The sequence below is a fragment of the Mobula birostris genome, chromosome 15 (genome assembly GCF_030028105.1).
Source record: "Mobula birostris isolate sMobBir1 chromosome 15, sMobBir1.hap1, whole genome shotgun sequence".
Lineage (NCBI taxonomy): Eukaryota > Metazoa > Chordata > Chondrichthyes > Myliobatiformes > Myliobatidae > Mobula > Mobula birostris.
Window position 1 is genome coordinate 47,624,937 of NC_092384.1, and position 12,711 is coordinate 47,637,647.

Here is a 12,711-nt window from a genome sequence, read left to right on the forward strand (position 1 = left end):
ACTACTTACTTAATTTAATTTTTATATTAAATTAAGGCCATGGTAGATTGGGCACTTTGATAATGTTGTGTTTAGTGTCACGCTATTACATCTCATGGCATTCTGGAATTCTGGTGCCATTCTATAGGGAGCCTTATACAGTGTGTGTGTGTATATATACTGTATATATAAATATATATATATATACACACACACACACACACACACACTTATACATGCATAGTGTCGGCGCGTGGCCAAGTGGTTAAGGTCTCTAGTCTCTACTTCGAGCCTCAGCTGAGGGAGCGTGTTGTGTCCTTGAGCAAGGCACTTAACCACACATTGCTCTGCGACGACACCGGTGCCAAGCTGTATCGGCCCTAGTGCCCTTCCCTTGGACAACATCAGTGGCGTGGAGAGGGGAGACTTGCAGCATGGGCAGCTGCCGGTCTTCCACACAACCTTGCCCAGGCCTGCACCCTGGAAACCTTCCAAGGCACAAATCCATGGTCTCAAGAGACTAATGGATGCCTATATACATACGCATACATAATTTATTAATTTATTGTTTTTTAAAAAATATTTATTGCAATGTACCGCTGCTGCAAACAACAAATTTCACGGCATAAAGCAAAGGCAATAGAATAGAATCTCTAAATTTTGCAAATTTGCTTTATTTTCTGTCATGTCATTTTTAAAGTAGATTTTAACTATTTCTCAGATTGATACACCTTGCCTTAAATAAAATCTGGCAAACTTTCTCAAGTGATTCTGTATACTTGAAGTTTGCTTGAAGTATAGTTATAGGAAAATGCCACTATCTGTACGTTCTCCCTCAAGCTTCATTCCATCCTTACTGAGAATTATTCTGATTGCCTTCTTTGTTAATGGATCCCAATCATGGAAGTCTCTACTGGACTGCTGTGATGAAATAATTTGTATGGGTGGCATGCAAAATGAATGTTTTTCACTGTACCTGGGTACATGTGATAATAAATCAATTTACCAATTAATGGTATACCTTCATCTGAAGAACTTCAGCTTGTGAAAGTGGCATATCACTACTTTCTCAAAGGCATTTGGGAATGGGCGATTTTGTCGGCCAGTGATGTCCACACCTCTTAAATTAATAAAAATATACTTAAAATAACTTCTCATTGGAGTATTCTGGGTTTATGTATTGAACATAGCCTCTATGGTGCTGTCAGGAGTAGACAAATAGTTTCAGCATCCTGGGATTCCAAAATGATTAGGCTAAGGCATTTGCTTTCAGTTATTATTAAGAAACTCAGGCTGGAGTGACTGGAAACAGGATTGATCACAGCTTTGATAATCTTGATCATTGCTGGGCTGTGTAGTTTTGGCACTCTGTTGAGGTTTGTATATGAACTTGGTGGCAGCTAAACCCAAGGAATAATAATCTAATATAGAATTAACAACAACACGGGAAGAAATGAGAGAAAACTTGGCTATTAAACACTAACAAGTAAAAAGGTATTGTTTATTTTAATTTAGACTGCTCATGCCTTTTGTTCTTGATTGAACAAAAATTTAAAAACTTAAATACTTTAAACATCGGAATTCTGATGTACTGATTTGGCTTTATGACATTTTAACTTCAGTTAATTCCAATGTTCGGTCCCTGTTAGTATGCAGCATTTAAACTAGATCAGAGGTACTGATTTTATAACTTGCATTTTACAGCATTGTTGCCTCCAGGTACTTCCGCAAGTACAGGTAAGCAGACCTAATGTTAGGACATTGGGTATCATTGATTTAATCAACTTTACATTAAAAAAAATATATTTCTTGCATTACCGATTATTCTTAAATGCATAATTAATTGTTTCATTGCATTGCATATTTTATTGCTAAAATACATTTATTTTAGAAGCTGCTGTGACCCCCTATATGTCAGTTAACTCTATTGAACAATAAAGTTAAACTCTTCAAAACTTTGTGTACTTAATCAGCTGTAATTTACAATTTTTGACTTGGAGTCTGGGAAAAATAAAATCCTCCACTACGTTAAAAAAAAATCAGACTCAAATTATACACAGTATGTTTATCTTCAACTTGATGGCTATCTCTTTTGGTGTAGTTGTAGAGAATTCATAGATAGTTTAGAGATAGGCTATAGCTTGAATTTCATTAGAAGTATCCATGAAACACTTTTTCAAATGATTCAGAAGCATCTTTAATTAGTGTAAAATTAAAATATTTGTGAGTCTGCTGTGCGCATCTTCTCAGTTGGTGACATTAATGATTGACAGCCTATTCATTCTCTATTTCAAAATGATAGCAACTTGTAACATCAAGAATCTGATTTAATTTATACTTGTTTTGAAGCTTATAATGCAAAGGAACTCAGATAATTGACATGTTGAATCCTTGTAAATGAATTGCCTTTCCTTCTTTTGAATGTCTTGAAAGGTCCACCTCAGTGTACCTAAAATAAATATAATATGTATATATGTCATTGTTCACATTGCTTATGAAATCAAGTTATTCAGTTTTAAGGAAGGGGATTGTAGTTTCCCCTTCCATTAATTACAAAAAAGTAGAAGCCCAGCGAATAGTGCGAGTATGTGTGTGTGTATTACATTTTGGTGATCATTTTGTTAGTCCGTCAAGCTACATGACAATAAACAAACTGTTGGAGGATCTCAGCATATCAAGCAGCATCTGTGGAGGCAAGGAGATGGTCAACATTTTAGATTGAAACCCTACATCAGGACTGGGAGTGTAGATGACAAATTCCTAGTTTAAAGAGGTGAAAGGGGGGAGTGAGGCAGGGCGGGAATTCAATAAGTGAAACCAGATGTAGAAGCAGATGTTGCCAGGTGAGGAAGAAGGGAGGGGTGGAATTGGTTGACAGTGGTGGTTGGGCAATAGGTGGAGATAGAGAAAGAGAGAGATAAAAGGGGGCAGATAGAGCCAGTGGCCTGTAATGGTGTGCAGATGGGAGATCAGGATGGTCATTGCAGGCATAGCATAGGTTTCCACAAAGCAGTTGTCTAGTGTACAGCTGGTTTTACCACTGTAGAGGAGACCGCATTAGGAGCACCAAATGTAGTAGTTGAGGTTGGAGGAGGTGCATGCGAATCTTTGCTGGACCTTGAAGGGCTGTTTCAGTCCCTGGATGGTGGTGAGGGAGGAACTGGAGAGTCACGTGTTCATCAAGTGATTAAACACTTTGCATAACATTTTGTAGTTCTCTGCCAGTGTGTAAAAGAGATGAGGGAATATTTTAGCATATACAGTATTTTGTATGAAGTTATGATGAACAGAATGCTTTGTTACTGGAAAAAAAAGTAGCTGTTAATGTAATCTGTTTCTTAAGATTCAATAACAAGTATCTTGTACTTTATTTTTCTTTACCTGTGCAATTTTACATGACTGTATATGTCTTTATTATCACTTTTTTGTTCATTATCATCTTTTCATCTTGCATTTTATTCTCCATTCCAAGTCTGCACACCATTTGAAACCTGCTACAAGTTACCTGTTGAATGATTTTAAGTTCTAATAATTTTTGAATGTTCATATTTACACATTGGTCCATCATTTTGTAATTAAAGATAAACTTATTTTGACATCTTAATTGTACCAGTTATGCAATATAATTTCTATTTGCCTCACAACTATTCTTTCCACTTAGTGTGGGGTTCTGTTCCACAGCTGGAAGCACGGAAGGAACTTATTGTCTTATTTGGATTTGTTGCTGAATTCAAAATGCAACTTTAATGACTGACACCCACTTCAAACTGGCTAGTGTTTTATCCTTATAAATGCTGATTTACTTATTGTGTATTTCCAATGTGTTCTATTTTTATTTCATTCCAGAAGTTGCAAGCTAACAGCTGGCTTGTCAGTATTACACCAGAGTTGACTCACCATTATAGATTTGTGATTTGTGGTGCAGCTTCTTGAAACATAGAAAAATTGAATACATTGATGAAATTTTAATTTAAGTTCAATTGTGATTCATTAACAATCTGGTCTGAATAATACTTGAATTTTTCGTCTTTCCTGCTCCCAAGATGCAGGAAGATTATTCTCAAGACGCAGGAAGCTTCTAGTGAGATAGAGCAAGTGGGGTCCTGCACAGGTCTTGCCACCAAAATACTTTGACAGGAGGCAAGGTTTGGGATGGAGCTTTGTTACCTGTCAAAATCCATGGACTTCTTCTATTTCAAATTTTAAATGGCTCTGACATATGAAGTTACAGAGATATAGAGCAAAGAAACAGGCTTTTCAGTTCAATCAGAGAGTATAAAATTAGTTAAAATTGGTTATGAACTCTTGAAAGCATTTTAATTGCTGAAAAGGGGTAATTAAAATGCATTAAATCATTTAGAAATCAATAAAACTGTGAAAATAATGTATGCTAAGCTTTCTCATTCTCCAGGCTGAGATAGCCAATTGACATATTACTGTAGCAGGTGTGGTTGGTGCAGGCTCAGGGAGGCAGATTCCCCAGCATAATGGAGACTTCCAGCAGGACAAGGCAGTGCCACTGAATTCTTCATGGTGACCAGTAACCCAGCATAGTGACAGATGCTTGGCATCCACGACTCAGTGCTTTTTAGACCTACAGCATGAGAGTGGCAGAAGACCAACTATTACTTTCAGGATCACTGAGCACTGCCAGCATTATTTAGCCCATTGTCCTGACAGTGAACGTCTTGTTCATTCTCAAATGATTCCCTTAACTTTGTTTCCCATATGTCTTTTTCTGATTAAGTTTATCTAAAGGGTAAATAGACTGCCAAATAAATCACAAAAAGAAGAAAACAATTGTTTGATGAATGGAGCAATCTGCACACAATATGAATGTTAAAATAAGTATTTTTTCCTTTCTTTATCTGTAGGGCAATCTTCAAATACATCAAGTCCATGTTAGTCAAGATGGCCAGGTAAGTTCTTTGAAAGATTATTTTTAATATTTTGAAGAACTACTCCACAGTAAATAGTTCATATTTTCAAAATGTATTTTGTCAATTGTTCAAGTTTTCTATTTGAACTTGCTGGGAAGTCATTCACATTTATAGACCGAAAATGACATGTTAAATGAAATGAGACTGCATCATGGCCTTGGTCCAACCTTGGATTAAAAAAACCGAATTTTCAAAAGAGAGTCATAAATTTGCCCTTGACATCAACTCATTATTGGATTGTTTTTTGGCTCTAACAAAATTAAGATTAGCAAGGACCAACAGGAAAGCTCTTCACATGTGGATGTTATGTCCAGAAAGATGATTATAATTGTCAGAAGACAATAATCTTAGCCCAAGTGCATCACTGCAAGTGTTCTTTTCCAAGGTACACCATATGTAGGTATCTTCAGCTGCTTAGTCCAAGACAAATTGATCATAAAAGTTGTTTTTATTATATATATGCACAAGTACACGTATGCACAGATGCAACGAAAACCCCACCTGCAGCAGCAACACAGGCACGTAATATTAGTGACATAGTATTCACAAGAAAAATAAAGCATAAGTTGTACAAAACTGTGCAAGAAAGGAACACAATTGGAACAAAAAAAAATCAATTATAGTACAAAGTGGTCAAAATGTTGCTATGCAAGGGTAGTGATTAGAGTTATGCTGATTGGTACAAGAACTGAATGGTTGAAAGGAAGTGGGGACCCAGGAGAATTGTGATTGAGCTGTGTATGGAGCTGTTAATGGGAATAGTATAGCTGGGCATTAAGTAGTGAAAGATGGAATAGATGCGTGTTTGAAGATCCTTTCTTTCTTTATTTCAATCCAAAGAGTGAGTCAATGAGTTCTTTATTTCCATTCAGGGGGAGTCATTTGTGCTAAGAGAATATGCATAATGCGAATGGGGCATTAACAGAGTGAGGTAAAAAAGCAGTATTCACATGTATTGTCAAATTATTTCAGTGTTTGAGTGAAGAGTTCCACTACTACTTCGAAACTAGGAACTTACTATTTTAGCCAGGGTGAAAAGTATACTGAAATACTTAATCAAGTGTAGAGTATATGATCCGTAAAGAATGTAACTTCATCCCTAGAGGTGTCTTACTTTAGCCATTGAGGAATTAAAACTTTACATTGAAAGGCTGGAGGGCACAGAAGTGAATTGAATTGACTTTATTACTTATATCCTTCACATACATGAGGAGTAAAAATCTTTACGTTACGTCTGTCTAAATGTGCAATATGCAGTTTATAGTAATTTGTAATAAATAGTATGTAAAACAGGGCAGTCAATATAGCAATATAAGCTGCAGCCCCAGTGTATTGCATACTGAAACAGGCCCTTTGACCTAGCTTTCACTACTTACTGTTTGACTGTGCTACTCATAGAACATAGAACACTACCGCACAGAACAGGCTCTTGTGCTAACCTTTGAACCTACTCTAACATCAATCTAACTCTCTCCCCCTATATAGCCCTCCATTTTCTGTCACCCATGTGCCTATTGAAGTGTCTCTCAAATGCCCAATGTATCTGTCTCCATCACAACCCTTGGTGGGGTGTTCCATGTACCCAGCACTCTGTGTATAAAGAACTTAACCCTGATATCCCCCGTGTACTTTCCTCCAGTTACCTTAAAATTATGCCGTCTGGTATTAGCCATTTCTGCTCTGGGAAAAAGTCTCTGGTTATCCACTCAATCTACTCCTCATCTATAAAGTCACCTCCCATCCTCTTTCGTTCCAAGGAGACAAGCCCTAGTTCGCTAAACCTTAGACCGTGTGTAGGCAACCTACGGCCCGCGGGCCAGATTTGGCCCGCAAGCAAATATTGGGATACTATGCTTCCACGCGACCACACTGATGGACATGTATGGCTTCTTGTTACACTGGCCCCAGGTTCCATTTTGTTCCAAATCAAACGCTGGTATATACGAATGACGGGAAGGCAGGCTACCTTATTAATACGTATTAGATACTGTCCGTGCACGCGCAGGTTTTCAGATGGGATCGTTCAAATTTGTAAACAGAAACAGTGTCACTGTGTTTTAACTAGAAATCCACGCTAAGTATCCAGATATTTACATGTGCTACGATACTTGTTGACTAACTCGCGTTTCAAAATAAAATCAAGGAAAAAGATTCCAATGGCAATGAATGCAAAACTCAGGAAGGTAGATGCTGAGTGCCGAAAAAGCAGTGAAAATGAAGGAAATAACCGTGCCAGCTACGAGGTCTCAAAACGTATTGCGGAAGAGGTGAAGTCTTTTACAAATGGAGAGTTTGTCAAAGAATGTTTACTGGCAGTGGTGGATATTGTTTGTCCTGAAAAGAAATCTTTATTTGCATCTATCAGCCTGTCAGCAAGAACAATCACACGGCAAGTTGAAGAAATGTCAGCAGATGTTAAAAGTTGTTTAAGGGATGCCTGCAACAAATTGCATTAATGTGCTTGATGAGAGTACAGACTTGAGGACGCTGCTCAACTTGCAGTGTTTGTGCAAGGAGTGACCTCAACTTTTCAAATTTTTGAAGAGTTTATTCAATTAATTCCTATGAAGGACACGGTTACTGGAGCAGACATTTCTGAAGCTTTGCTGAAAATGATGTCAGAAATGAAACTTAATGTGTCGAAGCTGATTGGCATCACAACTGATGGGGCACTAGCAATGGTGGGACAGAAAAACTAAACTGAGTTCTTTGATTACTAATTGGCATCCTTCGTTAAGCACAAATGATTTTCTAGCATGTGTTATTCATTAATTTGAGGCAAAACTTAACTACATGTATTTAAATGGATAATTCCCATATTTCAGGTTTTTTATGGCATTTATCTGGCACACTGTCCGCTCATTAATATGCGATCCGGCCCACAGAGGCAAAAAGGTTACCGACCCCTGCCTTAGACCATAAGACATAGAAGCAGAATTAGGCCATTCAGCCCATCGAGTCTGCTCCGTCATTGCATCATGGCTGATCGCAGATCCCACTTGACCCCGTACACCTGCCTTCTCACCATATCGTTTGATGCCCTGACCAACCAAGAAACGATCAACTTCCACCTTAAATATACACACGGACTTGCCTCCACCGCAGTCTGTGGCAAAGCATTCCACAGATGTACTACTCTCTGGCTAAAAAAATTCCTCCTTACTTCTGTTCTAAGGGGTCGCCTGTAAATTTTGAGGTTGTGCCTTCTAGTTCTGGATACCCCCACCATAGGAAACATCCTCTTCGCATCCATCCTACCTAGTCCTTTCAACATTCAGTAGGTTTCAATGAGATCCCGATGCATTCTTCTAAATTCCAGTGAGCACGAGCCCAAAGCTTCCAAATGCTCCTCATATGTTAACCACTTCATTTCTGAAATCATACTAGTGAACCTCCTCTGGACTCTCTCCAGTGACAACACATCCTTTCTGAGATATGGGGCCTAAAACTGTTGACAGTACTCTTAAGTGCGGCCTGACTACTGTCTTGTAAAGGCTCAGCAGTATCTCAGAATCAGAATCAGGTTTATTATCACCAGCATGTGTCGTGAAATTTGTTAACTTGCTTTTATAATCTATTCCCCTTGAAATAAATGCCATCATTGCATTTGCCTTCTTTACCACAGACTTAGACCTGTAAATTAATCTTCTGGGAGTCTTGTATGAGGTCTCCTAAGTCCCTCTGCTCATCTGATATTGGAGCCTTCTCCCCATTTAGGTAATAATTTGCACGATTGTTCCTTTTGTCAGAATGCGTTATCATACATTTGCCAACACTATATTCCATCTGCCACTTTTTTTACCTGTTCTTCCAGTTTCTCTAGTCCTGCGGCAATCGCATTGCTTCCTCAGCACTACCTACCCCTCCGCTATCTTCATATCATTCTGCAAACTTGGCCACAAAGCCATCAATTCCATTACCTAAATCATTGACAAACAATGTGAAAAGCAGCGGTCCCAATGCTGACTCCTGAGGAACACCACTAGTCACTGGCAACCACCCAGATAAGGCCCCTTTTATTCCCACTTGCTGCCTACTGCCTGTTCTCTTTTCCTCTATCCATGCCATTTGCTGTAATGCCATAGGATTTTATCTTGTTAGTAGCTTCATTTGTGCTACCTTATCAAAGGCTTCTGAAAATCCAAGTAAACGACATCCACTCCTTTGTCCACCCTGCTTGTTACCTCCTTGAAGAACACTAACAGATTTGTCAGGCAAGATTTCCCTTGGCAGAAGCCATGCTAACTCTAACTTATTTTATCATTAGTCTCCAAGTACGTTGAAACCTCATCCTTAATGATGGACTTCAACACTTTCCCAACCTCTAAGGTTAGGTTATCTGGCCTATAATTTCCATTCTTTTGCCTTCCTCCCTTCTTAAAGAGTGGGGTGACATTTGCAACCTTCCAGTCTTCTGGGACCATGCCAGTATCAAGTGATTCATGAAAGATCATGACCAGTGCTTTTGCTATCTCTTCAGCAACCTCTCAGGACTCTGGGATGTAATCCATCTGGCCCAGGTGATTTATCCAGCTTAAGACCTTTGTGTTTGCCTAGCCCTTCTTGCATTGTAATAGCAATGGCACTCACTCCTGCTCCTTAAAACTCATGGACCACTGACACACTGCTAGTGTCTTCCACAGTGAAGACAGATGCAATGTACCCATTAAGTTCATCTACCATTTCTTTGTACCCCATTACTACCTCACCAGCATTATTTTCCAGTGGTTCAATATCAACTCCCTTTTACTCTTTATATACAGTAACTGAAAAAACTTTTAGTATTCTACTTTATATTATTGGCTAGTCTGCCCTCATATTTCATCTTTTCCCTTCTTATAGTTTTTTTAGTTCTCTTTTGTTGGATTTTAAAAGCTTACCAATTATCCAACTTCCCACTCACTTTTTGTGACCTTATATGCCCTTTCCTTGGCTTTTATGCAGTCCTTAACTTCCTTTGTCAGCCATGATTGCCTACCCCTGCCATTTGAGAACTTCTTCCTCTGTGGGACATATTAATCCTGCGTCTTGTGAACTATACCCAGAAACTTAAGCCATCTCTGCTCTGCTATCATCCCCTCCAGTATCCCCCTCCAATCCACCTGGGCATGCTCCTCTCATGCCTCTGTAATTCCCTTTATTCCATTGTGATACAGATACATGAGAGTTATTCTTCTCTCTCTCAAATAGCAGTATAAATTCAATCAACCTTTCTTCATAAGACATATTCTCTAATCCAGGCAGCATCCTGGTAAATCTCCTCTGTACCCTCTCAAAAGCTTCTACATCCTTCCTAAAAATGAGGCAACCAGAACTAAACACAATATTCCAAGTATGGTCTAACAAGGGTTTTATAGATCTGCAACATTATCTCATGGTTCTGGAACTCAATCCTCTGATTAATAAAGGCCAGCATATCATTTTTAACTACCCTCTCAACTTGCACAACAACTTTGAGAGATCTATATATGTGAACCTCAAGATCGCTCTGTTCCTCCAAACTGCCATTAACCCTGTACTCTGTCTTCAAATTTGACCTTCTAGATGAATCAATTCACACTTCTCCAGGTTGAACACCATCTGCCGCCTCTCAGCTCCATCAATACTTTACCCACACACTGTTCTTCTGAGTTCACACCATCAACCGAATCAGTATCACATTTATTATTGCTGACATGTCATGAAATTTATTGTTTTATAGCAGCAGTACAGTACAAGGCATAAAATCTACTCTAAGTTACAAATAATAAATAAATAGCTCAAAAGAGGAATAACAAAGTTTGTGGGTTCATGGACCATTCAAAAATCTGATGGAGGAAGCTGTTTCAAAAATATTGAGTGTGGGTCTTTGGGCTCCTTTATCCCCTTTCTGAAGAGGAGGATGGTATGACCAGGATGGTGAGAGTCCTTAATGATGGATGCTGTTTCTCACATTTCCAAATGTTCTCTCACCTATGCCCTGGGACATGTGTTGAATTCTACAGATCATCTATAGTTCCATCACAATATTGAGAAATTAGTTATTAAGTGCCCTTTATCACTGAAGATACATGCATCAGTCAAATATCACACAAGTATGTCTCCTGCAGCCAGGATAATGACGATTGGAAAACTGCTCAGAAAAATAAAATATTCTGGTGACCGTGGTGGCACATTCTGATTATACGATAGCACCTGGCTAGCATCCTCCCAACCACGTGAAATAATAGAACAAATAATTAGCAGAATCAAGTGGGACCTGCTGTGACCCATCAAATTATGTAGTGTCTGCTTCAAAAACATATTAATACCTTTTTTCACCTCTGGTAAAGGAATCAAGACTGAATGATGTTAATATCCTCTTACTCTTCAGTGTTGAGTCATACTGAACACAGTCTGGAATGAGATATATTAGATCTAAAACCTATAGGGAATTTTAGGTTGGCCTTAAACTAAAATTAAATCTAAAATTTGTTCTGATGCCTTTCTGATTTTCCAGACAAATCATGAAGATAGTTGTGCAGGCAGATAATTCCTTCTTTCTTGTAAGATTGCTTGAAAATCTTATGAACACATATGAGCCCTTGTGCTTAATAGAGTGCTAAAGCGATGGAATGTTGATGCATTTCTTGACTAATTTTTTGAACAACCAAAATTAGCTGATTTTGCTAAAAACTAATAAAACCTGAAAGCTGAAATGAACCAAATATATAAAAAATTGGCAGCCCTGAAAATCATTGAATATTTTTTACTTATTACTGATCAATAGACTCAACCTTCAAGGACTCATCATCTCATGTTCTTGACGCTTATTCTTAATTATTTATTATTATTGTTTAATCTTTATATATTTACACAGTTTGTTGTCTTCTGCATTCTGGTTGATTGCCCTAGTTGGGTGGTCTTTTACTGATTCTGTTATAGTTATTGTTCAAAAGTTTCAAAGGTATAATTAATGTCAGAGAAATGTTTACAATATACATCCTGAAATATTTTTTCTTCGCAACCACTTACGAAAACAGAGGAGTGTCCAAAGAATGCATGGCAGTTAAATGTTAGAACCCCAAAGTCTTTCCCAGCTCCCCTCCCTCCCGCACGTAAGTGGCAGCAAGCAACAATCCCCCCTCCCCACTGGCAAAAAAAAACATTGGCACTCACTATTGAGCACTCAAGCTAAAGCAACAGCAAAGAAACAGACCAAAGACTACACGTTCACCTGGTATACGACATACTGCAGGCTCTCTCTCTCTCCGTAATAAGGAAGAAAGAGATGTCTTTGTTTCACAGTGAGAGGGGAGACATAACAAACAGCTCGCTGGCTTACCATGTTAAAAGTCCGTTGTGTCACTTTTTCTGTGCTCTGTGCCCAAAGATCTCAGGTCTTTGGACACACAGCCAAAGATCTTCCTGCTCCCACAGTACACAAGTCTGTCAGGACACCGACCTTTGATCCACCCATCTCCAGAGCCCTGAGATCCTAGGCCTCCAAAGGCGAGCCGAACTCTTAGGCCACGCCCTTGGCATGTTGGATAACGTCCAGTCGTGAAACCCTGAGAGTGGGTCCCATTCCTGCAAAGAACCGAAGTCAGCGTTTACTCCAGGTCAGGGTCTTCAAAAGAACCTTGAAAGGGAAAAATAGAGCTTTTAAACATGGAACTAGAACTGTTTCCGAACATGCATACAAAGGAGTTGCCATTTGACTAAGCTCCGCCCTCCAGTTTTTTCTATAGATTTGTTGAGTATACCACAAGAAAATGAATCTCAGGATTGTACATGGTAACACATAGATACTTTGATAATAAAATTTATTTAG

At 38.6% G+C, this 12,711-nt stretch overlaps 1 protein-coding gene across 7 annotated transcripts in view; it reads left to right on the top strand.

Moving 5' to 3' along the window:
• banp (BTG3 associated nuclear protein) overlaps positions 1-12,711 on the top strand; it is a 177,024-nt gene that overhangs the window by 112,228 nt on the left and 52,085 nt on the right. For 4 of the 7 annotated variants that reach the window (XM_072279730.1, XM_072279727.1, XM_072279729.1 and 1 more), the window contains exons 11-12: positions 1,684-1,716; positions 4,854-4,898. In XM_072279730.1, coding sequence (XP_072135831.1) covers positions 1,684-1,716; positions 4,854-4,898 — 78 coding nt within the window. The remainder of the gene's footprint in view (positions 1-1,683; positions 1,717-4,853; positions 4,899-12,711) is intronic. The other 3 variants (XM_072279731.1, XM_072279732.1, XM_072279733.1) reach the window with 1 other exon arrangement.